At 36.9% G+C, this 26558-nt stretch overlaps 1 protein-coding gene across 3 annotated transcripts; it reads right to left on the bottom strand.

Annotated features, from left to right (window-relative positions):
* Window positions 1-1975: 1975 nt before the first annotated feature.
* Window positions 1976-26558, bottom strand: LOC134535483 (ras-related protein Rac1). Of its 3 annotated transcripts, XM_063374602.1 has the most exons (7): window positions 26424-26525; window positions 22493-22730; window positions 7303-7374; window positions 5450-5567; window positions 5135-5197; window positions 4923-5057; window positions 1976-3407 (listed from the first exon to the last, which is right to left on the bottom strand). In XM_063374602.1, exons 1-7 carry the CDS (start codon window positions 26425-26427, stop codon window positions 3252-3254), a joined length of 786 nt encoding a protein of 261 aa, XP_063230672.1. In that variant the 5' UTR covers window positions 26428-26525; the 3' UTR covers window positions 1976-3251. The 3 variants fall into 3 exon arrangements, with proteins under 3 accessions (XP_063230672.1, XP_063230674.1, XP_063230671.1); XM_063374604.1 differs by lacking the exon at window positions 22493-22730 and having other exon boundaries at window positions 26424-26558; XM_063374601.1 differs by lacking the exons at window positions 22493-22730; window positions 26424-26525 and adding an exon at window positions 8654-8827.

Raw genomic sequence — 26558 nt, 5'->3', positions numbered from 1 at the left:
ACTAAGTGTGATAAGTTAATTTTGCATTATAAGCATTTACAACAAAATTTCAAAATAATCTAAATCCATACTGAAAAATAAAATTTTTCTCAGGTGATTTCATGTCAAATAACTCTACTGCATTAAGATTAAATGGCTATTATTAGGGCCCCCTGAAAATGGTAAATAAAATTTTCAGATTTCGTCATTAAAAATTAGCAAAAGCGGTGTTAAAATTCACTTAAAAACACAAAAGCTGTGCTACAATTCACTTAAAAACACAAAAGCAGTGCTAAAATTCACTTAAAAACACAAAAGTGGTGCTAAAAACTTAAAAAAAAAAAGTGTGCGTTACTGTAAATATATTTGAAATTATTTAAGTTAAATAATTTTACTTGAAGCTACTAATTACTGAATACCCTAAACAAATAGGTTACATATATTTATACGACAAACTTTTGATTTAGACACTGATTATTAGTTTGTTCCCATAAACTAATCTGGAAAACTATTAATCCCTTTAACAAAATTGGGGACGCACCACAACGCTGACAGCTAGAAAACTGCTGTGTACCACAACGCCGAAATACACTAACGCCGAAAAATGTCATTGCAGGGCTGCCACAAAGGTTAGGTTAGGTAAGGTAAGGTTAGGTTTGATTGTGGTATTTCGGCGTTAAGGTACATTTAAGAAACGCACACAAATTCATTCAGTTATTTCGGCGTTGTGGTCAATTTTGATATTTGGAGTTATAGTATTTCGCCATTGTGGTAACGACCCAACAAAATCTATAAAACACTGTTGACCAACTATCATCGTCACACCATTCGAAATTAATGTTTGTTTACATTTTTCCGCTTTTTGGCGTGATTTAAATGCTTGTGCCTGGTTCGCCCGATAATCTGCTTGATACTACGACGCTGTTCCAACTATATGCCAGCGCCCCCGGCTGACATAATATGGCCACTCACGTATGGCTGTTCCAAACACCGTTCGCCCAATCATTTGCTTGCTTTTGTATTTATCCGGTGTCGCTGTTCCAAGCTGACGTTAGTGCCCCGAGCGGTGTGCGTACGCTTTAAAACTTTGCCTGTTTGTCATATCTATCCAAACATTATGCCAGAAAGGAAAATAAACGCAGTAGTTCTGTGTATTATTACAGTATATTTTTGCGTTTAACATTATAACGTGAGCGTGTGTAAGCTTTTGTTTACTTTAGTGCATTTATGATTAATGTTCAGTGGCGGCTTTGTTGCGGTGTTTGTTTGCCAGTGACGAGACAAGTCTTTTACCCAGTATTTAAATTTCGCGTAAAAATACTGCGATTTCGCGTTTTAATACTAAATTTTGTGTAAAAACGCTGTCTTATGACAATTTCGCGTAAAAACTGTATTTAAAGGTGATTTCACATTTATCGTCGTTTAATCGCAATCGTGAAAAGAACAGCCCCCTAGCTATTATAAATCTGTGCTTGTTGCATAAAAGGGGTTAAGTCCAAATTCATAGTTTTGAGAAAATCGCGATTGAAAATTGTAATTTTCCTACTATTCCCAGCAGAAGCTCTGAATTTCGCAAACTTGCCTGTGATAATAACTCATTTTTAACCATTTTTGAACTTAACCCCTTTTATGCAACAAGTACAGAAATACATCTCTTATGCGTAAAGAATTTGCATTATGTACATATATGTTAATATTGACTGATTAGATGACAAACAAAAAATTTGTTGTACATGGGTAGCTTTGAAAACTGGCACAATAAAGTTGTATGTGAAATATCTTTCTAACAGTACAGAAACTGCACCAGTTTCACATATTCAGCATGATATGTAACTGGATTTATTAGAGGAATGTTTATCTGAAGCAGCAACTGATGGTAGAGAAACCAACTGTTCCCAGCAATAGACATCCTGACAAGTGACATGTTTGTTCATACAGTTTGGAAGGCATGTGTTAAATACTTTTTACTTATGTACAGAATTAAAATAACAAATTATTCAACAAATGTATTCATAGCTTTATTCAATATGTACACTTGCACAAACAAAAGCGAAATTATATAAATATTACTTCAACCAAACATAATTTGAACCAACAGTGTGATTATTTTATAGAGTTACAGCATTTTACTCTCGGAGGAAAACAATTAATAGCTTTTAACTTAATGCTACATTTCCTCAAAATACATCTTTGCTTAGTAAATTTGTTAAATTTCAATACTTTACAAACTAACTGCAGTCATATACTTTGTTACATTCAATGAATATGTGCACAAAAAATTATAAATATTAATTATGAGAAGCAAAATTATATTATTCCAGAGTGACTTTTCTGATACAACTCTTTCGGTGTTTATTTATTCATTACAATAACAACACAATTCTACAAAAAACTGTTTAATAAAGGTATAGTGTAGAAGGAAGCATTGCATATCAGTTAAGCTATTTGAAAATAAATGATCACTACAAACAGATACTGAAAGACACATAAATTGTAAAAATATTATTCCTAAATTTTCTGTTAGCACTATAGGACGTAACACTGCAATCTGGATTTATGCTCTGACAATAAAATTCCAACAATCATAAATCATAATTCTTATCACTAGTTGTATGCAATCCAATTCCCACCACGCCAACAACCCTTGATGTCATGCTGTTAAAATCTCTCTAATGTCTTCCACTGCCAATGGGTCCACTGTTACAAATGATTACAAAGTATCTGCTGTAACGCTTTAGTAATAATATTAATGCTCGGAAGCCACGTGTTTCATCAAACATACTTCTGTTATGTTAACCCTAGCATCAATTACCATCCATCACAGTAACTAAAATTAAGGAACTAAAGAAATGCGGGTGAAGTAGAAATTACGTTATTTTTCCACGTGCCTAACTTTTCTATAAAACTGTTAAAGAAATTTTCACACACTATGTACTCCCAAAAAAAAAGAAATGATATTTTATATTTCTAAAGTTATAACACAACCTTCAGAAGTGTGTAAACCCTACATAACAAGTCAAATATACTGATAATTAAATCACTGCTTTGTACAATACAAAAATACATGCTCTCTGAACAAACAAAACCACATGTGAACAGGGGAGTTGAACATCTTGCGCAGCTGAAAGTAACGTTGAGAAGCAAAAAGAAATGTGTTAAGACCTGACCGAACAGCAGCGAGCGCCAAGCCGCGGCGGACGGGGCCAGAGACGGCCCGGGCCGCCTCGCGTCCTCAGACAGTTCTCTCGTCACAACACGGAGCCGGTCCTCGCTTAGATGATGATGCACTTCCTCTTGGGCTTCACCTGCAGGATGGGGCAGAGCACGGCTCGGATGGCCTCGTCAAACACCGTCTTGAGGCCCTTCTGCGTGAGCGCGCTGCACTCCAGGTACTTGACCGCGCCGATCTCCTTCGCCATGGCCAGCCCCTGCGCACGCCCGTCCGTCCGTCCTTTACAAACTCCAACATCACGTTGCACTACTAGCAATCTGAGCTGCTAGCAAGTGTCGCACTAAATATATCTTTCATTACTTCGGTACACACAGGCCTAAGCCGTCACTGACATTAGTACTTTTTACTTAATATATATACTTTGTTTAATCTCCTAAGTGCACACACATTTCACACACTACAAAAGTAATTTATACCCAATTACCAAAATATATTTTTTAAAAAAATAATCTTGTTTTGATGCCTGAAGTAAAGTATGTATTTCAAATCCAAAGATGAATTTTAAATCTTCCATTTGACTTTGTATTTTTGGAGCCTTACCCAACTTACAACGCCTCCCGAAACACTGTCGGAGTAGCATGGCCAGTTCTGCGCAAGTGTGTACTAAGAGCCCAGCTCTGGTTACCTCACAACTTTCACTGGCATTACTTGTCTGCAACTAATATTTGTTTGGATTTGTTATTTTTACGGTACACGATTGTTTACATAGTAAATTACTACATTAAAGATTTATTGTGATTTTATAATCAGAGATAGTACTTTGTTAGGTTATCCAGTATGATGGAAATAACAGCTGTTTATTCTTTAGAAAGATGTTTTGAGTTTTTGCAACATATTTTATGAACACAGTTTACATTAATTTAATGTGTTTCAATAATTCTGATGGTTTCTTTACTTCATTGTTAAAAAATGTCTTAAAATTATTTTTGCCTATTTTTTTCTTACTCATTTCAATTTTTTATGTAGGTTCACATATTTTCTTTTGTATTAATTGCAGTTGTTTTTGTTTTGTTCTGAGGGCGGACTGATGTAATGCGTAAGAAAAAGGACTTGTGACTTGTTGCCATAATCCAGTGCTGGCTATGCATTTCGAGATTGGTCAGAAATTACGTCACGTGTGTGAGCGTCCCTGGTCCTTCCTCGGGAAGAAAGGCGGTCTTGTTAGTCGTGTGTTGGTTTAAAGGTCACGGTCGGAACACGGCTCAAAACAGTAAAGGTTAAAAGAGAACTGAGACGCAATTTTGAGAATTTAATAACTTGGCTTTGTCAGACAGTTCTGTAGTAGTTGGAATGGGAATAGTTTTAAGACAGTGATCTTGGTATTGTGATGGCTTTGTGCAGAAGCTGAGAATAGTGTTGTAAACTGAAGATGGCAACAACTGTGAGTTGTGGAATTTTGTGACGTACTAATAAAAAGCAGTAAAAATGAACTTCTTTCCACGAGACTTCATTTTCATCATGAATCATCTAGAGCAACATTTTTACCAAAATTTAAAAGGATTTTTGAACCCAACATATTCATCGAGTTTTTTTTTACGTATGATCAATCTAGAACAATTGTGCGATAGCTGAAAGTCTGGGTTGTTAAAAGTACAATAGGTAAATTAATTTTATTTGTTTGTATACCGTGTAATATACGCCATGTGCAACGTTGATCCAGAACACTTCTGTATTCTGTTATGCGTCCAATACAACTGTTGGACGGACGCACCTGCGGGTACGTGATGGGGGCCAGCTTCTTGTCCTTGAGCTTCTCGATGGTCTCCTTGTCCTCCCGCAGGTCCAGCTTGGTGCCCACCAGGATGAGGGGGGTGGAGGGGCAGTGGTGCCTCACCTCGGGGTACCACTGCACACACAGCAGCACGCTGCTCACACACGCCCCGGCACTCCCAGCCCCCGGCCCCCGGCCACCGGCGCACTTACCTTCGCCCGCACGTTCTCGAAGGAGGCGGGGTTCACCAGCGAGAAGCAGATCAGGAACACGTCCTGCAACCCACCACCACGCCACCATCCTGTTACCCTGATTAGCACACTTTCGTAACAACCATCACGAGATTTCCATTATCAAAATTAAGTATAAATGTTTTGACCATTTTCAGGTCATGAATTAAAAAAAATTATGAATTGTGTACCTACCATCAGTTTCTAAGACCACAGATATACCCACTGACACACAAATCGCACTCTCTCAAGTGTAAAATATGTGATATGTAAGCCTACAGTTGAAATAATGCTTACCGTTTGAGGGTACGAGAGGGGCCGGAGTCTGTCGTAGTCCTCTTGGCCTGCCGTGTCCCACAGTCCTAGGTTAATGGGCTTCCCATCCACCATGACATTTGCAGAGTAGTTGTCAAACCTGGAAAAACAATTCTAACATTCAACTCCAGAAAGAATAAAATAAAGTGATGCACCTAGTTTACATGTGTCAGCAAGTACCATAGGTGTGTAACAAGCTAGCGTAATTACATAATGTTGCTTATATCTTAACCACTGTGAAACACTGCTTGTATATAAACTATATATAAACTCTATCAACATAGTTTCAATCAAGATTTCCTCCGAGGTCCTACTTCTTTCAACTAGGTATAATTTTTGGTTTTTCAATAATTTCAGGACTGAAGAAATATTTTAAAAATAAGTTTATAGAATTAATTTTTAATGCATTACCTAACTCAATAAACTAATAAAATGAATTTCAAAAGAATGTCAACAACACAATTAGCCAGGAATTATTTTTACTTAATCATGAACATTTGCATTGCTTTATACAAACACATGTAAGAAACATATATGTAGTTGGAAACAAATATTGCTACAAGACACAAAAAAAAAATTTTTATTACTATGTACTGGAATATCCAACAAAATTTATCCTAAATAAAATTTTTCACGATAATGCAATAACCTAACATTCCAAGTGCAGAAAACTCATTTAAACAATAATGAATGATTAAGGATTGGTGGCACTGAGAGATAAAACACATAAGAGTGCCTACTTTAAAAGTGTGATGCCATGAAGCATATCTTTAGAAAATTATACCATGTTAATACCTTGGTAATAACTGACATGTTTATGATGCAACCTATATAATAATTACGAATTTTCAACATAGCGGACTAGATATAATCCCAGATGGCAGAACCAAACATGGTGGATGTGACATAATTCCAGATGGCAGAAAGTTCTAGGATCCAAGATGGCCAATCCTAAATGGCAGCCAAGGCATTATCCAAATGGTCAAAGTCATGAAATCAGAGGCTTGAGTTATTGCCATTTTTTGGGGAATAAAGCGGGAAATTTTCCTTCAAAACTGAAATATTACTCTCAAAAAAAATTTTGAGTCACTTTAATTAGATTTGGTGAATTTTTGACAAAATTTGAGGGTTAAGGTTAAAGATCAAGGCCATCCTAGATGTCTGCTGTGGTGTCACAATCCAAGATGGCGGATATCTTCACCCCACACCACACTCCTACTCCTGCTGCCGGAGGAACATTTTTATACTACTCATTACCAACAACCTTACAGGCAAATATTTTGTGAACATTGCTTGAAAGATGAAGAGCTGCTTCATTACAAGATCTTTAATTTTTCTGACAGTTAATATGCGAATAAGTTATTACTTGGTTGATCTATTATTCGAATGTGCATTTTTTTTGTATTGCACGTTTAAATGAACTCGGTAAAATTATACATTACATGAACTCGTGGCAAATATGAAAACGGCACTCAAAAACTGAAGGTGGAATTAATTCTAAATAACAATTTTAGAATGTGCTCTACCTGTTAACAAAAAACTGTGTCATTTTGTAAAGCGTATTGATCGTCTCTTATGTTCTTATCTGGAAGCACTACGGGGTCTTTGTGAAAGTAGTCGCTCTCACCAGTGGCGTAGCTAAGGTGACTGGAGGCCCCTCTTGGATTGAAACAGAGGGGAGTGGGGGGGGGGGGGGACGTTCAGTAACCGGGAAACCGTCGCAGGAGCGCCCCTTGCGGGCGGGGGCCATCCCTGCCACCCGCTTGCTACGCCACTGGCGCTCACGTAGTACTATAATCCTGGAGGGAGGTTCCATCACACAAGGCAGTACTCACACTGTAGGTATGTACTCCCCAGGGAAGGCATTCGTGGTGTAGCTGATCAGCAGGCAGGTTTTACCCACGGCGCTGCAAGCAAACAACACGTGAGTTAGTACCGGCTACTTCAACTACCTTCGTTGACAAGTAACAAACACCAACTGGAGACAGCAACTCGGCAACTACAAAAATGTTCAATATTTAGCGTGTTAAAAAATAAACATTTTTAACTACTTGTAGTCACACTTAAATTATTTTTATTCAAATCGACCACAAATAAAAACAGGCCACACAAGTGAACGTTTATTATTTTATTACATTTGTGACATGCCTACCAACTGCTTAAAGCCTTAAATGGTACGCAACGCCTCAAAAAGGTAATCCATACTTCAAAACTAAGAGGACTAGGTAAATCTTTTTTTTTTTTTTTTTACTTTCTCATGACTATGCTCGACTCCAAAAAGATAAAAAAAGATGGCAGTGGATATGAGATATAAAGAGCACAAATATTGAAATAAGGACTTTCAATCAAGGTGCTCTAAACAATTTAGTGTTAATTTTGCAATGAAAATTCTTGCCTACATACGTCTGCATATCATTCACAATTTGAAACATTACCTAGTAATATACATCCAGTCAGACAGTTGTACATATAACTGTCATCTCATTAAAAGTGAGTTTCTAAATGTGTCACACTGTCTCGAAACAAGGCAGACCCCCCCCCCAGGAGTTGCTTAGTCAATGGACCCCTTGAACGGCGTTGATCAACGCCGTCGACATTCGCGACGACTCGGCTGTAGACGAACAGTTCTAAAAACGACTTAAGGTCACGCGTACGTAACTGCGGTGATGCCAGACACCAACATAATCGCGACAGTGAAAGCACGAGACGAGATGGCGCGAGGTGCCATGAATACTGACAGCCTGTTAACACTGCAGCGACCCCGTCACAGCCAGCCAGGGAGACGACAGTCTGTCTCCCCTCCTCCTACACTACCGTGCATCGCTGACCGTCTCCGCCATGATGTATACATCATGGTCTCCGCGGTGTTCCACACCGCCCGGTGCACACTGGAGTGGCCGCCAAGTTCTGCCTCGTCATCGCAATTATCCAGAAATGTAACATTCATTGTTAACAGTTACCTACTACACAATTTTAGAGAATATGCATTACATATTATGCTCTTTCAAGGCATAAAAAGTACTGAGTACAATTACATTTTTTTTTAAAAAAAAAACAAACAGAATATCCCATAGAATAAACGTTTATCCTCTTAATACTGAAGGAAATTTAAGTTAACATAGAATTATCATAAGTGTATTAAACCGTAACTTATACAAAAAGTATTGTAATTTTGTTGTTGTCTACGTTGTGATAGTAGAGGTGAAGATGGCCGGCAGTGACTGAGCACCCCACTCAGGTGGGCTCGTGCATGGTCTCCACTCCAACACACGACTGGAGTGGCATCCTGGCATCCCTAACACGAGCACTGCACCTTCTCTCTCGCTCGCTGTGCACGCACATCCCGTCCATGCGTGCAATATAGCGAGGTCACACGAACACACGCAGCAATGGGATTCTCTGCACGATAAGAGGGAGACGACACACCAAATGTTTACCCACACAACATATTGTGAGGCGAGTGTGGAAATGGCGTGGGTATAAAGGGGCGAAGCCTTCTTCTCACAGACGAGAGAGCCAAGCGCCCGATCGAGCATCTTCGGGTTTTATTTTTTATTTTGGACAACTCATGATAACTAATGGTCAATTAGGTTAGGTTAGCAACATTATTAATACTTTAAAACAGTGTGGACGGTTGATTTGGTTTAGGATAGCTACATTAAAGATACTGTGAAATCATGTAAACAGTTTCCTAGCCCTGGATAGCTACGTATTAAAAAGTTGTTTGCTAAGCAACCCTTCGGGGAACTTCGGGCGTGGCTCTCTCGTCTGTGAAATGAAGGCTTGCCTATAAAGCCTAGTCTACAATTGCAATGTCCTAACCTGTGTCCGAAGGTCCGAACATACTTTGTCCGAAGACATTCGTCAATTTGAACTTTTTGTCCCAACCTGTGTCCTTTGGTAGCATTGACCAGCAACAGAACACTAACGATATTCGAGTTTCCGGTTCCCGTTTGCAAAACATGCACGAAAACAATAAAAAAAAAACAATCGAAAGACATTTACTGCGCTCTGGTGACAACTTTAGAAATCAATAGTTTCGGACATAGGACACTACAATTGTAGACAAAGCTGGTTTCCGTGCGTCAATGTGACGTCATTCACATTCGGATAAGGACGCGGACCACGCACAGGTTAGGACAATTGTAGACGGGCCTTAAAGGGAAGAATGCAGACGGAGGCAGGACGGCTCTCCGGGGCGACGGCAGATAGCGCTTATCGCGGCCCTGCAGTGCCTCGCTGTCTCGCTGCCCCGCCGAGCGACAGTCAGACAAAACTAACTACAACCAACATTAGGAATTACAGTCGCCATCTAGCAGTCAACATTTTTGAGGTTTCAAGTACTGCATTATTAAAACGGAAGAACTTATAAATAACCTACAGAAATTAAAAATTGCAACAGAACTGCGACTAAACCTGCAAAGTTTAAATTTTATGACGCTCTAATTTATTTGTTAAACTGTATGCATGCATGTTATCCAAACGGGATAGTAAGAGACGAAAGTCACTAAAAATTATTTTTAACAAAAAATCTCAATAGAAGTTCATTATATTCAAAGGCAAAATAATGAGGGAATGGAATGTCTTCTGGCAGCCAAGTTGCAATGTCGGAGTCAGGTACATTGACGAAGATTTGTTTCCGGTTCGGCTGCAGCATTTTCAAAAACACAGTTCACCAGGGAGATGCTTACTCTTTTTGGACGGACATATATCACATCTGTCGCTAAAATGCTTGGAGTATTGTGTGAAAATCAAATAGAGTTACTACTTCTGCCACCACACACCACTCATGTCACCCCTGCACAGATCTCTTTTCAACCCTTTGAAAACATTTTACCACATTGAAACAAATTCATTCGTGCATACCAATCCCAAAACTTTCATCAATAAGTTCGTGTTTGGTAGAATTTTCATTGCAGCATGGATGAGGGGTGCTACTGTTGGCAAAGAAGTTAAAGGATTTGAATGCACTGGTGTTTATCCTTTTCACACAGATAAAATATCTCAAGAAATGGTCCCCCCCTTTAAAAATTGTTGACAATACATTCCCTAGCGACCATGACAATGAAAATGAAGCACACAATGGGGAATCATTAAAAATGACAACTTTGTCGATAAATTTCTCTGCGCAACAATATTATGAAAAACCAAAGATCTTTTAACGCAACCAAATCCTTTTTCGCTGTGCAATAAAACAGTCAATTGATACATTACTAAGTGTTTTATTAAATCCCAATAAAAATTATTCCTTCATTTAGCTATCATTAACGCATTTTTAAATTTTATTTTTAACCCCCTCACCCCCTTTTACCTCAAAGTTGGAAACCACTATACCTTTATAGACAATCAGCCCATGCAGTATCAAACTAACAAAAAAAATCCATGATAAAAATACCATCAAATTAACAAGGGAATTTATATTTATATTTGATAATAATGTACATGTAGGTATAATAGTGGGAATCAGACGAGGCTCGCTACAAACTACCTCCTTTCCCGAGCCGAGACCGACAGCAAGTGTGACTGTGTTCCTCGTGCACAAGGAGTCTGCAGTATCGCCCTGTATTCCATTACCCTTCCACCCCCCGCACCCGCACTCAGCCATGCGTCAAAGCGGCGGGAGCTAACGAGGTTTCCCGACCTCCTCTTCGGCAGCAAACACAATTTCCAAACTGAGGAGCGCCGAGGGGCCTGTACCCACCCACATCCCGCACGAGCGGAATCATGGAGCAGAGCTCGGTGTTCCTGCGGGCATTCCTCCTCTTGGTTTCCGTTGTGCGAGACATTGATAAAGAACTGGTGACAATTACCTGCTCTGCGCGTGGATTTCAGATTGCACCATTTAATATATTGTAAATTTTTTTTTGTAAAACTACACATTCGTTGTTTGTGTATCTTTACATTTTTGTTGTGTTATTAAGGGGGGGGGGGGACCTACAAATTGTGTATTTTTACACATTTCTTGTGCAAAGTTACTACTACATCGTGTAATTTTACACAAAATGTAGGTTGATAGTCTACAAACTCTACATATGTGTAAAAATACACAGTTGCTATGTACATTAACTATTCTTTTTTAAAGTTTTACACCCACGCTGAAAAAAATATTTCGCAAAATTAAATATACATACTTTTGATAACTATACATTCTGTAGTACAGTGTGATTTTTAAAAACAATTATAGTTTGTGTAATTTTACACCACTGTTTCTAGATACTCAAATTGACCAATAGGCTTCGGTGAAAAAAACAATTTAAATGTTTTATTTTAATAACCTAGGTATGTGTTAAAATAACACATTTGGGTGGATATATAAAATTATATATACAACAAGCGGTCAATTAATCAACGTCCTATTTTTTTGTCAGTACCTATAGTTATATCATTGTAAAAGCGCATAAAATGTGTCATAGTAAATTTAAACCGAACAAGGAACTACATACAAAAATACTCTTACTAACGAAAACCGCTTTCACTTCCATTAGTTCCGAGAAGCCGTGTTTCCACTTCTTCGTTACGCTGAGTGCCGTGTCTTGAGGCTATGCTTGGCTAGGTCACCGAGAGTATAGCAAGTAATAACAGCATCACTAAAAGGTGATCAATTTAAATATAAATTACACATAGTTCAACAATAGCTATAATAAAAATGAAGTAAATGACATAGTAGTAGCGTAAATTAACACATTCAGTGTTAGCGTAAATTTAGTAAATGATGCAGTAAAATTAACTGACAGTTGTGGTCAATTTGCAATTGCGTGCATTTGAAAAAAAATTGTATAATACAGAATGAAAATAAACCAACAGCTATGGCATACTTACCAAACCATAGCAATTATTGCAATGTTACACTAAATGTATGTGGCAGTAGTCTCTCCGCCGATGTTACTGTTTTTTTATACCTACACGAGTTGGTGTATTTTTACTCTTTACTTTAGTGAGAAAAAAACATTTGTTCGTAATTCGTTTACATATTCATAACTTATCAAATACTATTATAAGAGCAATTATTGTGTATGTAGGTATATATACACACATACACACACACATTGGCATCTCGGAAACGACTCTTACTGAATTGCATGAAATTTGTACTTTGATAACTTTTTGATTTTAAAGTTAACCTACAGTAGAACCTTGATTAGCCGGGGCAATTGGTGGTAGGGGGGGGGGGGGGTAGGTTAGCACGGATAAGCGAAAATCATAATCGAATTCAAATGTATTTAGGTTATATAACACAGAAAAATTTCGTAAGTAATTTATACACAGGCAGTTCCAGTCCGTTTGTTTCTACTTTTAATACGTTGTTTTTAGTTTCACTCATTTCTTGTCCCTCCCTAATGAATTACACTTCGCAGACTTGGTTCACCCCCCCCCCCCCCCCCCCCCAAAAAAAAAAATTTTTAATTGAGAACCCGGTTGACCGAATTTCCGGTTGCTCGGATCACGGATAATCGAAGTTCTACTGTATATAGGTGTGTAACCTGGAAAAACGCGTTTTTAAACATATACATATATATATAATATATATTCTAAACGTTGCTTTATATCCCATTAGCCCCCACTGTTGTTAGCTTTAAAACCAGCAAATCAACTCAAGTTGTAGTTTTAAAATCAGTTAATAAACTCAAGTTGTTTTTAAATTAGCTAATCAACTCAAGTTGTGGTTTTTAAATTAGATACTCAACAACAGATGGCCCACCCATCCAATAGCAACACAATTGTATTATGTTATTGTGTTAATCAATCAACGTATCGTGTTAGCTAAGTGTTTCTTTGGTTATCGAGCACTCGAATTTACAACATAAATCCTTTAAAACTGTCAACATTTCAGACTTGCCTCCAAACGAATTGTAATAGAAAATAAACAATAGTGCAGTTGCGTAATTTGGATGTAACAGAGGGTCTATGTAAAGGTGAAGGACTCATAGTAACAAGCATGTGTAATAAAAGGCAAAAATCGTTAACAATCCGGCAAAGAAGTGTATATACCTAGTGTTGGATATGAACACTGTATTGCTGAATGTTTTTGTATTGGACACAACTTTGAATTAAGGAGTTAAATGTTTTCTGTTTTAGTAATATATATCAGCCACTCAATATGGTGTCTATGATTGTTAAAAAGTGTGATCACTGTAAAAAAAAAAAAAAAAAAAAAAGGAGATGTGTAATGTAATCACAAGTAAATGCAATGTAACGATCGGGATAGTAATGTTTTATTTATTGCATGGTTAATTATGTGTTTTGTCGTTAATTGTTATAGGACACATTAACGGGTAGATGTGTGGACCCAACACCTAGAATCAATCTTGACTAATCAAAAGGTCAACTGGGATGTACCAAGAAGAGACACATTTTCCAGTCAGATCTGCATTTTCCATGACAGTGCACGAATATCAAGGCCAACCCCGACTCGAGATCATCAGCACGAAGCGCGGTGGGGATAAGAGCTGTGCTCACAGACGCTATCCGTGGCTATCTGTCAGGAATTAGCGTGGCGCTGTTTGCACGCGCTATCTGCAGATAAGGTTTGTGAGAGAGAGAGAGGGGTTTCCCTCGTATCCACGGCTGAAACGTCGGGGTCCTGATGACGTCACCAGACCATAACGGAAGCATAACGCCCGGAGGGCAACGATAATGAGTGGAACGCCTGCTTATCTGCACATCTGCATACTTGCTCACTGGCACATGTGAAGTTTCCCTTCAACCGCCCCCATGTCCGGCACACCGCGACCCCAGGAGTGTCTGTCTCTCCCTCCGGGCATCGCAGAGCAACGTACTCCGCTTTGCTTTTGTTTCGAATGTTTACATGTACTGGTACTTCCTGGCTGACGTGGAAACCCTCCATTCAAATCAACACGCCACGAAGCGAGGCGGCCCGCCGTGACGTCACCACACGTGGGCCGGAAGGCCGGCCAGTACGAGAACAATCTGGTTCCTTCCATCCACGCACGATTCCTTGTATTAACAACACGTCATGTTGGTCAAGGCTCAGAGTGTTCCTTGGAGATGTCTGTGTTCGCACCGGAAGGAAGGGGCACAAACGAAGCCTCGCGTCCCAGTCGTGTCATTCACGATAACTGTGTTACAATATTGCACTCAGGTTACTGGGAATGAACCGCTGGTTTCAATACGGCCACTTGCTTTCATCCAATCATGCGCAATCCCAGTTTCATTGGTATGCAAACTTCCACAGTGTTCTGTACGAAACATTCCAACTGTAGCTTGCAGCTTGTAGACTAATGCCGGGAGGTCCCTCGCTATTCCTGGCTCGTGTCCCGTGCACGGGCGGGGTGAAGCGACCGGCCGCACACAGCGCCACCGTCTGGAGCGCAAAGGCCCTCTTTCATAACCGTGGCAGACGTCACACAACTGTCGGCCAGGTTTACTTATGCGTAGAGACACCTGTATTTCGCGAATACATTTCGTGTCAAGGTATTTCACAAAATACTGTAGCTTTTCTCCTGTGGTTATTGGCTGAGGTCGGTGAGAGGTGTCGTCCCGCTCTTGACGGGGCCAATGAGAATGTGGTCACCGTACTGCTGCACCCTCACAATTTGCCATGACTCTTAGAAAAAGCTACAGTGTTTTGTGAAATACCTTCACATGAAATGAAATCGTGAAATACAGGTGTCCCTACTTTTATGCGTGTCGACAACTAACTTATTTATTTACCTATTAATAATTAAACATGCATTCGTCACTATTTGTCCACGCGTTTACAAAATTTGTAGAATTTTCATTGCCAGACCGTACCAACCAATTTATTATTATGTGTGTGTGTGTACGTGGCTTGAACTATATGTTTGAAAATTTTGAGGATTTTACATGTTGATATTTCATGCATAGGATTAAAAACTAACTTCAAAGCAGAGACTGGTTCTTGCATGCGCACTTCAGAGTCATACAGGTACATATAATAGCATGTGATCAAACTTTGAAATACAATTAACATTTCGGAAACGATTAATTGAAGTGTGACGTGTATGGGAAACAGTTTTCTTTTATAAAACATGCAATGATCACGACATCTTGACACTGGTCTACTTCGACATCACTGCCGCAGGTGTGACGCATCGCCCTGGCGCCGGAAAGGCAGTGACGAGGCGGTAGTGACGTCACTACCTCTGGTGCGGGGCTTGCTATCATGCCCCAGACAGAAACAGTGTACTACTATTCAGGCCATGGTCACGACAGTTGGCAGTACGCCTGCATCACAGTATACAAATACCTTGTACTGTAAACATTTGCTCTCAAAATATCCCTCTATTTACGCCTAAGTTCCCTCACGAAATGTACAACTGTGCGAGTGAATGAACAGCAATTCCCACACCCACACTGGCCGGCATTCATCTAAGAAGTGTATCGCGATGCTCGGGATTGAAAATTATCAGGTTTCTTGAAGTCAGTTTTTTTTTAGCTTTAACTGCTTTAGAACTCTGGAAACTCATTGTTTTAAATTAAAGCTCTTAATTTCGCAAACTTGCCTGTGATAATAACTCAATTCTAACCATTTTTTACTTAACCTCCTTTACGCAAAAGGCACAGAATTATTGCTGCTTTACCCACCATAATGTGACGCGTGGACAGTACGTTTCACAGCTGGGTAACGTAAACAAAACCTCCGTTCTTTCAAATTTGAAGAAATCTGGAACAAGTCGAACAAAATGCCAACACTGGGAGAAATGAGGCCCTGAACAAGTCACGTGATAGTTCTCGCACGTCGAGACGTGCTAACAAGGGCATCATCTCATCACTCCTTGGTGCAGGGAACAGAAGAAACCATGACATGCTAGAACTTCAATACGTCCTGACTTCGCATTTTCTTTGTCCGCGTGTTTAGTATCGGCGGCGTGAGTAACAGCAGCCAGTATCTCGATGTGCAAACTGCCCCTCCCTGCTTGTTCGCTTTCAGCTGCTTCCTCGCCAGTCCTGCAGCGGCGGTGTTTGCAAACAACAGCTGCGTGACGTCACAGCTGACCTGGCAGCAAGCATTACGGCGAGCAGAATGTCATGAAGGCCACACTTCAGTTTGAAGCAAGTGCGCACAATCGTACGAAATAAGGACTCTATCAAAGAAGTCTGATGCTGTTGGTTGTACTAGCGGGAATATATTTGACATTAGATACCGGAACAGAAATGAAAGATGATGCACATGGAAAAGGTTGTTAAATGAATGGTGCAATGAAAACAAAAATCACGGGCCTGACAGGATTGGTGTGAACCAAGCAGTGATACGCTAATAAGCACTTTTTTTAAAATTAAAATGTAAATATCCGGACAGTAATATCGGTCAAGTCAGCCAGCGGACTGATAACTATCTCCCGTTACGCGGTGTCGTATTTATCATTCCAGGTATTAGATGGTAGGCTTGTAAAAATAAATGGGGTAACATATTTATAGTTGAGTGTTATTCTGCTCATTAATATTACGTATAATTAATATTTCCCTACATATTTTGGAACACATTAAGTAAATTAGCCTTGTCATTTATGGAGACTAATGCACTTTCGGTTAACACGAACATTTTTAGGAACAAATTAGTCGTGATAAGTGAGGGAATGGTGTACTGTGTTGATATAATAATAAAGACAATACTTAATACAATAATGTAGAAATTGAACTTACGTACCTCAAACGTACTAACAAAAGTGGTATGGACTTTCTCCACGTTGTCATATGTTATTGATGGACCTATTGTTTCCAACAATTTATCAAAACTACTTTTTGTCATTCGGTAATACTAAAAAAAACTTCGCAGGTGTGCTCATATAAATCCCCAAATAACTTGTAAAACTGCCCTTTCAATAATCTTTTACTTATTTGATGTATCCAATAACTATGCTTCCGCCATAAGCTTCTCGCCCCAAGCTAAGGAGGGATCACACTAGTAGTTTCAATGACATCCACTGGAATACTGCACAGCCATTCCAAAGTAATAAAGTAACAGTTCGACATATTTACTATCATTAAAATATATAATAATCACATATTGTAACCTGAATTAATGAAAAAAAACCTCTTTATTTCAAGTAAATAATAACTTAGTCATGTTTTATAAATGTTGAACGTTCACTAAACTATAAAACAAACAGTATCTAGAAATTTTTATAAATTTTACATATAAGTTTTTGAGACGATTATTTATTTTTCTAAATTATATTAATGGAAACTTAATGAATTAACCAGAAGACAAACTTTTACACGTTTAAGGTACTTAACGGACATGACGTGAAAGTTGTTTACAAATGACGCTCAAAAGTGATACTTAAACATAGGTTTTTCTGCTTGGATTTAGTCTCACAGAAAACTACATGATTCATGCTACCTGAAACATAACCTCAACCTTCACAACTAACCACAGCGTAGACATTACAGCTGTTAACATATGAACATGTGATGGTGGCAGAGAGGTTTCATGCAGTTGATATGTCGATTAACATAGTATCATAACAAAACCATCGGGAAAGACATAAAAAAAGTTTATGGTTAGTTATATTAACTTTTTACTTTTATCATATAGGTACAGCATGTATAAGTTTATATTGAGAAAAATTATTTTACATTTAATGCTCTGGTTTTACTTTTCATGGAATGGCTGTGTAGTAATTCAATGATTTATATATCGCAGTGTGTGTGTGTGGACCTTGTAGATTTTCTACGGCAGCAATATTTTTGTCATAGGGACTAGAAATTGAATGTGAAGGCCAAGCCTGAAGGGGAAGGTGTGATGGTGTCAGGCCTGATAAAAACAGTACATACTTCAACCAACTAATGGACTGGAAAGAATAATGTTTGCAAACATATCATGATCATAATTATAGAAATATTGTATTAATACTGGCTTTATTTCACCACAAAATAGATATATGTTTATCTTTCATTGATTCAATATATAGTTGCTTAATGTCTTACTTTTAAAGATGGTTTTTGTGTTTTCTGAGTATTTTTTTTTACGCAGACTTCGAAGTAAACAAATCACTTTCAAACTGATACATACAATTTAGTAAATGCCAAAAAAAATTTGTCAAAATTTATTTCTGATATAACCAACCACTGCTGAAAGGGGTGGAAAAAAACAATGGTTGAAGGAAATAAAAAAATTTGTAACTCACTTAGGCACACTATAAAATCTGTTTAGAATTTTAAAAATTTAAAAATTTGATGCAAGTAACCATTTCTAAAAAGGAAAGGGAAAAAAATCATTACTCCCTTATTAGGTACATTATCAAATATGTTACAATTTATTGAAAATCTTCTAGATATAGTTTATAACTTTTGTCTGAAACAATTTTTGATAAGATGCACCATTACTGAAAGGGGTAAAAAAAAAAAAAAACTGGAGTATGAATTTATAAAAATTCATAACTTAGTTTATGTAAACTATCACAAACTTTCTAAATATTATCTAAAACTTAACACAAACAAAAATTATTATATGAACAGCTAATACTGCAAGGTTTAGATTTAACCAGGGTTGGTACAAAAAAAATCATAGTTAATTTAGTAGCTATACCTACTATCAAAACTGTAATATGTATTATAAAAATCCAAACCATTTACAAACAATTATTGATGAGACAAACTATGATTGCAAGAGACTGAATAAATAAATATTCTAGAGAAAGAAGAGATTTAAAAAAATCAAACAGAGGCTACTAAATATTTGTAGCAAATTAAATATACCCATAGGAGTAAAACAAGAAAAAAAAGAATGAAATAAAGAAGAAGGAAAAAAGCATAAAAAATAAGTTGGAAGCAGGCTTACAGTGTTTTGCTTGTATATTTCCTGCAGTTCTCAAATCTCTCAAGATCCAACAGCCATGACCAAAACTTCTATCAAACACTGTCTTGAGAATGCTTTAAAATTTTCAAATAATTTTTTTGTTGTGTGTTTAATGTCTGGACAGCAAGGTCATCAGGACACCAATCGGGGATACTGGAGGAACGTGATCTGGTATCCATCCAGTCCAGTGCCTTGCGGTGAGAGGTTTGTGCGGTGTCGCTGCACGCAAGTGACACCATAGGCGTCGCAAGGATATATTTTTTGGGGGGACTGCAATTGATTTAGATCAGGGTTCGTACCCTCTTGGGCAATCAAAAATTAAGGAGTTTTTAAGGACCCTTTTAAGGATTTAAGATATACATGAATACCTACAAATATTTAAGTAAAATAAGGCATTATTTTTGAAGTCTCTAGTACATACAATACATGTGATATTACGAATTACAATTTTGGGAACACGAACAGGTACATTGACCTTATCTTCACATGTAAATGAAATAGTAACTAAAATCTCAATATGATGTTCATTTTCAACACAAATTGCACAAATTTTTCTAATAGAAAGCAAGGAAATAATATGCGAAAAATAAAACTTTTTTTTTCCCCAAATATCTTATGTTGCTTAGATATTTGACAAAGGTATTAGTTTTTCAATTCTTTCACTTTCTCTTCTATTTATTGCACCAGAGATTCAACTGACAATTTTTTATCTTTTATAGTTTTTCTTAAACTATTAGACTTGCAGCACAGTGTGATTGATCTTGTAAGCTCTGCTGCTTCACTCAACTCATCAGCTTGATAAGTTCATTAATGTCTGCTTCTAAACAAATCTTTCTTTTGAGACCTTCCATGTCATCTTGTAATTTTCTCTTTCGTTCACAAATGACTTCTTTTTCTTTTTTTTCATTTCCTTCTCGCTGGCAAGATGAGCCATGTACTTTAGTCTAGCACTACTAGCAGATGCAATCAATTCATTTGAAATTAAAACCTTCGATAATGACAATAAAAAAGGTATATACTTAATACAGCTAAACTTAAGAGCCTATTTTAGAAATATCTTATACAATCCACACTATAATTAACTTAACTTACAACCACTACAGACTACACCTAGCCTATAAGACAAATAAATGATAGCCAACAAAGTTGCAAGTTAATGTAATGTGAATTGGGTGAAGTTAGGTTAGCTACATTAAAAATTATATGGTGAAATTTTTTAAACATTTTATTTCTCACAAAAGTTTGATCATAACTAAGGTGAAAGGTTGGATTGGTAAGCTACATTATTTTTCAATTCTTAAAACACTGAGTTTGGAAAATGCCTTTCTACTTCAGAATTAATGAATTTTTGAAATTATATTGCATTGTTTTTAATGAATTTCACTCAACACTCTCCCCTAACTTTGCCTTCACCAATACTGAGGGGTAGAAAACTATGTGTAATGTCTCAAAATCCCACAATAAAATAACATTATTATGGTATGTATATGCTCAAAAATAAATTTTTTGGTTGACTGATTCACCATCTTATAGCTAAGTATATTGTCCATAAAAATATTTATAATCCTTAAATATAATTTGATACCTAATAATCGCTAATTTAACAGTTAAAAGTAAAATGGTGAAACAAGAATTTTAAGTTTAAATGTGAGATGCAAAGTATGAAAAATATTAAATACGTTTTTATAAACAAAATTTGGTCATGTGGCTCGAAATTAGTCATTTCCTACATGGCATAGGAAAAATGAGAGTTCCGTGACCAATATCTAGATAACCTACATAAACGGGCCTAGCAAGCTTAACTAAGTCGTATACCTTGGTAGAAAATACCCATGTAGGAAGTCCAGAGAAATTTTAAAAATCACGTGTGATCATGTGACGACAATAAAATGAAAAAATACTGTTCCATGTAGATATTGGAAAACGTAGCATCATTTAAACCCACTAATTGAATAAACTACAAAGACCATAATTCAAATTTAAATATAGCATTTCTCAGACATAGAACAAATATAAAGTCTATAAAAAGCTAGCTACAAAAGAAATTACGTACCTTGCATATGTACTTTCCTAAGCACTTTCACCCATTACACCAACATCCAACACTTTGTTACACCGTGCACACATGGCTTTGTGTTTACACTTTTCGTATTCACGCAACCACTCCTTGTACTCCTTTTTCAAAAGCCATGTGGCTTGCACTGTAAACGTGCACGGCGCATGCACCAAGCGTTGTTTATTACCGAAGTCGTTACCGGAAAAGAAACGAAAATACCAGTAGTCGTTACGTTCGCACAATGTTTTATAAGGAGTTCTTAAGGACTCTTGGTAAAATTTAAGGACTTTTAAGGGCCCTTATTCCATAAATAAAATATTAAGGGCTTTTTAAGGATTTTAAGGAGGCTTCAACCCTGAGTTGTTGAGGAATATCCATCCCCGGGGGGAAAAAAAAGGGGGGGGGACGGGTCCTCCCCCGGGAAAATTTGGGGTTTGAAGGTGCAAAAAGGTGGTTTTTAGGCATTTTTCTTTCCTAGATATGCTAATTATAGTTAGTTGCAATATATAATTTATTTTTTATAAAAAAATATTTTCAGAGAACAAATTTGTAAAAACACAGTGCTCACATTACCACGATTGGACTAAATGCACCATGCACAACATATGGGTTATATCACAGAAATCATATTTTTAATATAACTACGAAACTAAATATATTTTTGGAGGGGACGTCCCCCCCGGTTGCGACGCCCATGGTGACAGAGTGAGAGGGAACAGCCCTTGGAGCTCCCGGGCTGCGCTGCCCCGGGCGTGTCGCCTCATCACACTCCCTTTCACATGTCTGTTTGCTTGCAGCTTGGACCAGTATCAAGTACAGCACAGTCAGTTGTGTGTTGTTTTACATTGCCTCTGCAACCTGTTTTTATGAAAACAATGTTTAGCTACGATTATTATTTTATAACACTCAAACAAGGAAAATATAATCCCTTGTTCTCTTATACTGAATAAGTTTACAAGAACATTATACACTAAAAAAATATATAAAAAATAATTACAAACATTTCAGTATTAAAATGACAGCAAATTTTGTTACAAGAAAAGAAATAAATATTACTAAAAATGCTACTAGTCATAAAGAATTAATACCCAGCACATTATATGATGGCAAATAAATGAGCATCAGTAATGAATGGAACTTGGTGCAGTTGACGGTCAATGTTTTCGTCCAGAAATTTCCCACTCACAAACTACTGCAGCAGAGATTTGTAAGGTACTCGAGATGCGGTACGAAGGTCACAATGGGACGAGCAAGCTGCGACCTTGGTGGTGCCCCCACAGCAGCTCTGCTCTCCCGGTAGCCGACCTCACCGCACTTGTTTACACGCATACCAACACCACGACAAGCGATCCGTGCCACTCGTGGGTCGCAAACCACACCTCCAGCCTCAGCAGTACCACATGCCAAACAGCTCATTCCACAATCTGTCAACAAATACCAACTTAAAAATACAAAGTGTATACAGAAGGTGTTTTCTGTTTATCACAGCATTTTCCTGTGGATTTTGAAACCGTTAGTCGACATTTACTAACAAGTATCGTTTCTGTTATAGCCACTGTACACGCTAGAAGAGACTGATCATACATGAAGTTCTGCTAACCTGCATATTTTCTTTTCCACATACATTAATAAAGATAAATTTGTAAATTATAAAACTGAATACACGAACAGTCATTGTGGTTGATGGTGGAGCTGTGTGTTCATGTAGAGAGAGAGAGTAGTATTGAAGCGGGAAAAGTTAAGGCTGCATCCAGCTTTTCCAGAAGCCATGTTGGAGTTATACTTTCAGACTAAGTGCATACTTGTTCTTCCACCAGTCACTGCACGAGAATCAAGGAGCAACTAACTAGAGAAAAGATGACATGCCCATCCTATGATCCAGTTGAAGGCTTCCATGTGTTACATAATGAGCCCATGAATATACAGGATATGCCTACAATGGCATCACTTGCATTTGAAATATTTGGTATATACTAGTTCAACCTACCAGAACCAACTTTATCAGGAATAGTTAAAACATGATGAGTGTAGGTAGGTCTAGTAAATACAATGCAAAGAAAGAATGTGTGGTTGTGATTGTAGTAGCGACAGTTATTGTTTCGCGATATTCAACTAATTTAAGTAGTGAAATGATAAATTTTCTGGTGTGAAATTAATATATACGGTGTAAGGGCAAAATTGACAGTAAATGATTATTGCCTTAAAGCCAAAGGTGAATAGTTTTTTTTTTTTTTTTTTTTTTTTTTTACAGTTTTTGAAAGTTTGTGAACTGTAGTTGTGTTTTATGTGCATTTTGTTTCCTGTAAGGTGAGAGGTGTTTTGTGTGTGTTTATTTACAATGTTAGGTGAAATATTTTTCTGACATTAGGAAAATCATAAAATTTATTAAATATTGTAAAACACTCATTTACCTAAGGTATGTTAGTTTTGTAATTGTTGAAGTGATAAAAACAAAGCGAAAAATTTTGTGAGAATTGGTAAAGTAATGAAAGAAAATTTTTATACATTTACATTGTGATATGGTAGAGATATTTATGAAGTCGTCAACAAGACGGTGTTGAAGTAATTATGACCGGTGTGTTCTTAAGGTACAAGCATGGATATAGGGCATTTTGGACGGGGAAGACTCACGTAATTGTTTTGCACAAGACATTGTTATTGAGGAAATTATTTTCTGTTATGTCTATACTAGAATATTTAGGGCTACATACATGAGAGTTTTAAATCATAGTAAAAAGTAATAGACAATTTATGAAAAAGTGGCATTGCAAAATATACTAAAATGGGTGGGACTGAAGTATAAAATCCATAGTTGGCTGGTTTAAACCACAATGGTTTAAACAGTAGTTTAAACTACTATTTAAACCATGATTCAAACAACATATTATATATTAAATGTATTTATAAATAGAATATCTTAATTTTTTATAATGCAAGATTTGATTCCACTCTAATAGCAACAAAGTTAGCTTATTTTTGTGATTTGCAGGAACAAAAAATTATATACTAATCAAGATCTTATCACTTAAATTATCTGAATAAGTTGTAAATTATACCTAACTAAATACTCCTGTAAAATTAAATTAATTACAGAATTTTAGACAGATTGTAAAAAAAAAAAATTATACCTAAAAAATTTCTATTCTGTGGGAAATCTCAGACTGTATAATAAATCTCAATTCAGTGGGAAACACCCATTCTATGGAGCTCTTTCTGTGGTTAGGTCCCAGTCCGATGTGCAATTTGCTGGACTTCAGTTCTTTGATGTTGTAACTTTTCTGGTTCAGTATGAGTGGCAGAAAGTAGGATGTTGTATGGCTTTCATTTGAACATGCTAAGAACCAAAATAATGTAATGAAAAAGGCTGATTTAAAAAAAATAACCTAGTGTTTCTTCCAACCCTGATAGAATGTGATCCTACAGATATTATATCATATTATGATACACAGATATATGACTGTTATTATGTTACAAACATTTTTGTGCAGAAAAATGAATGCAACTGTTTCCCGCCCCAAAGCCAAATTATCCTCTGCTTGTCTTGTAAGAACATAGAGATGGCAATAAAATCAGCACCGCCGTGTAGTTATTTTATCAATGTTAGGTAATATTCTTCCATCACTGCTTTTCCAGAAATCACAAATAAAAAATTCTGAAAATATTTTTTGAAAACTAGAGAAGTTCCTGTATCCACCCTGTAAACAGTGTCTTCACATTCCGACTGGTTTCTGAGAAATCACAGTTTATAACTTGCATTGCAAAACTAAAGCATTGACACAGACATCACCATTTTTTTTAATGTTCTTATAAATGGAGAAACACAGGATTGACAAATATAACATTCATAACAGTCCAATCTAAGGTCGCGTTTGTGCATGTTCGGTATATATATTACAAATTTGAACATTGTGACAATGGTCATTTACATTATGTTAGCTCCATTAAAAATAATTTATAATATTTTAATGGTTGCTTAGGAAATACAACGTAGTGTTGAAACCAGTTCACGCAAGTCCATTCAAATGCCAGAACAGTTCCAATGTTCACTGAAGGTTACCAAAGTTAACAGATTGCACTAGCAACATTAATAGCGGATAAAAATGTGCATAAAATATGTCCATAGTGTCTTTCATAGACTAAAATGTCTGAGAATAGTCTAGCTACATTAAAAATACTTTTAAAAAGTTTGGCTGGTTGATTAGGTTAGGTTAGCTAAATTAAAATTACTTGAAATTGTGCGACTGGTTGGTTAGGTCAGGATAGCTACATTTTAAATTGGTAATTCCTAAGCAACCATTAACAATAATTTACGGGTTTTTTAAAATGTAACTATACTAACCTAACCAACCATCCACAATTTTTCAAAATATTTTTAAGGTAGATAACCTAACTTATTCGACCATTGTCACGATTCGACTTAAGTTCTCCAAAACATAAACAGACACATACAGGAAAGCAAAAAATTGCTCCAACCGCGTCAATGCACAAGTATTGTAATTAGAGTTGTGAAATGTGATTTCCCGGAAACCAGTAGGAATATATCAACAGTTTTTATGGTAAATGCAGGAACGTTTCAAGCGTTGGAAAAAATATTTACGGAATTTTAATTTATTTCCCGAATTGACGCGACGCAAGAATTGTGGCCAATATCGTCACGCCCTCGCCCTCCCACTACCGAATTACTCAGAATCTGGTAGCAATTTAATAAAGCTGTTTCTAATGAAAATAAAGTAAAAATTTAGTGCTCAAAAACAAAATTTGATAAATTTTTTGCTATTAAAATGCTGCCAACCTATGGAATTACTAAAAAAACATAACTACCTTCGCTCCGCTGCCCCAATGACGAATGCTATGTAACCCATCATTAAGCTTACAACTCATTTTATAATAAATTTATGAACAATAAAGTTTACTTTATAGTTAAATAATTACGTATTTGATATTATATTTATATTCACAAAATAAACCATCAAAATAATAGGGAGAAGTCAACATTTAAAAGGCCTAGCCACAACCTTGAACTAATGACAGACGTTTGACAATGGTGAAAAGAAAACCAAATTTAATAAAAAATCACAACACAAATATTTAAAACAAATTAAATTTAATCTACTTACCCATCTCCAACAACGACACACTTAATAGCTTGCATTTTTCACACAAATACACAACACACACCTCCTACTGTTCCGTCATGTACAGTAATTACCATAGAGATTGAAGGAACGAAGCACCAAAAAACTTAAAAGGCC

Source organism: Bacillus rossius, chromosome 8, assembly GCF_032445375.1.
Source record: "Bacillus rossius redtenbacheri isolate Brsri chromosome 8, Brsri_v3, whole genome shotgun sequence".
Classification (NCBI taxonomy): Eukaryota; Metazoa; Arthropoda; class Insecta; order Phasmatodea; family Bacillidae; genus Bacillus; species Bacillus rossius.
This window is presented reverse-complemented; position numbering and strand designations above follow the sequence as displayed.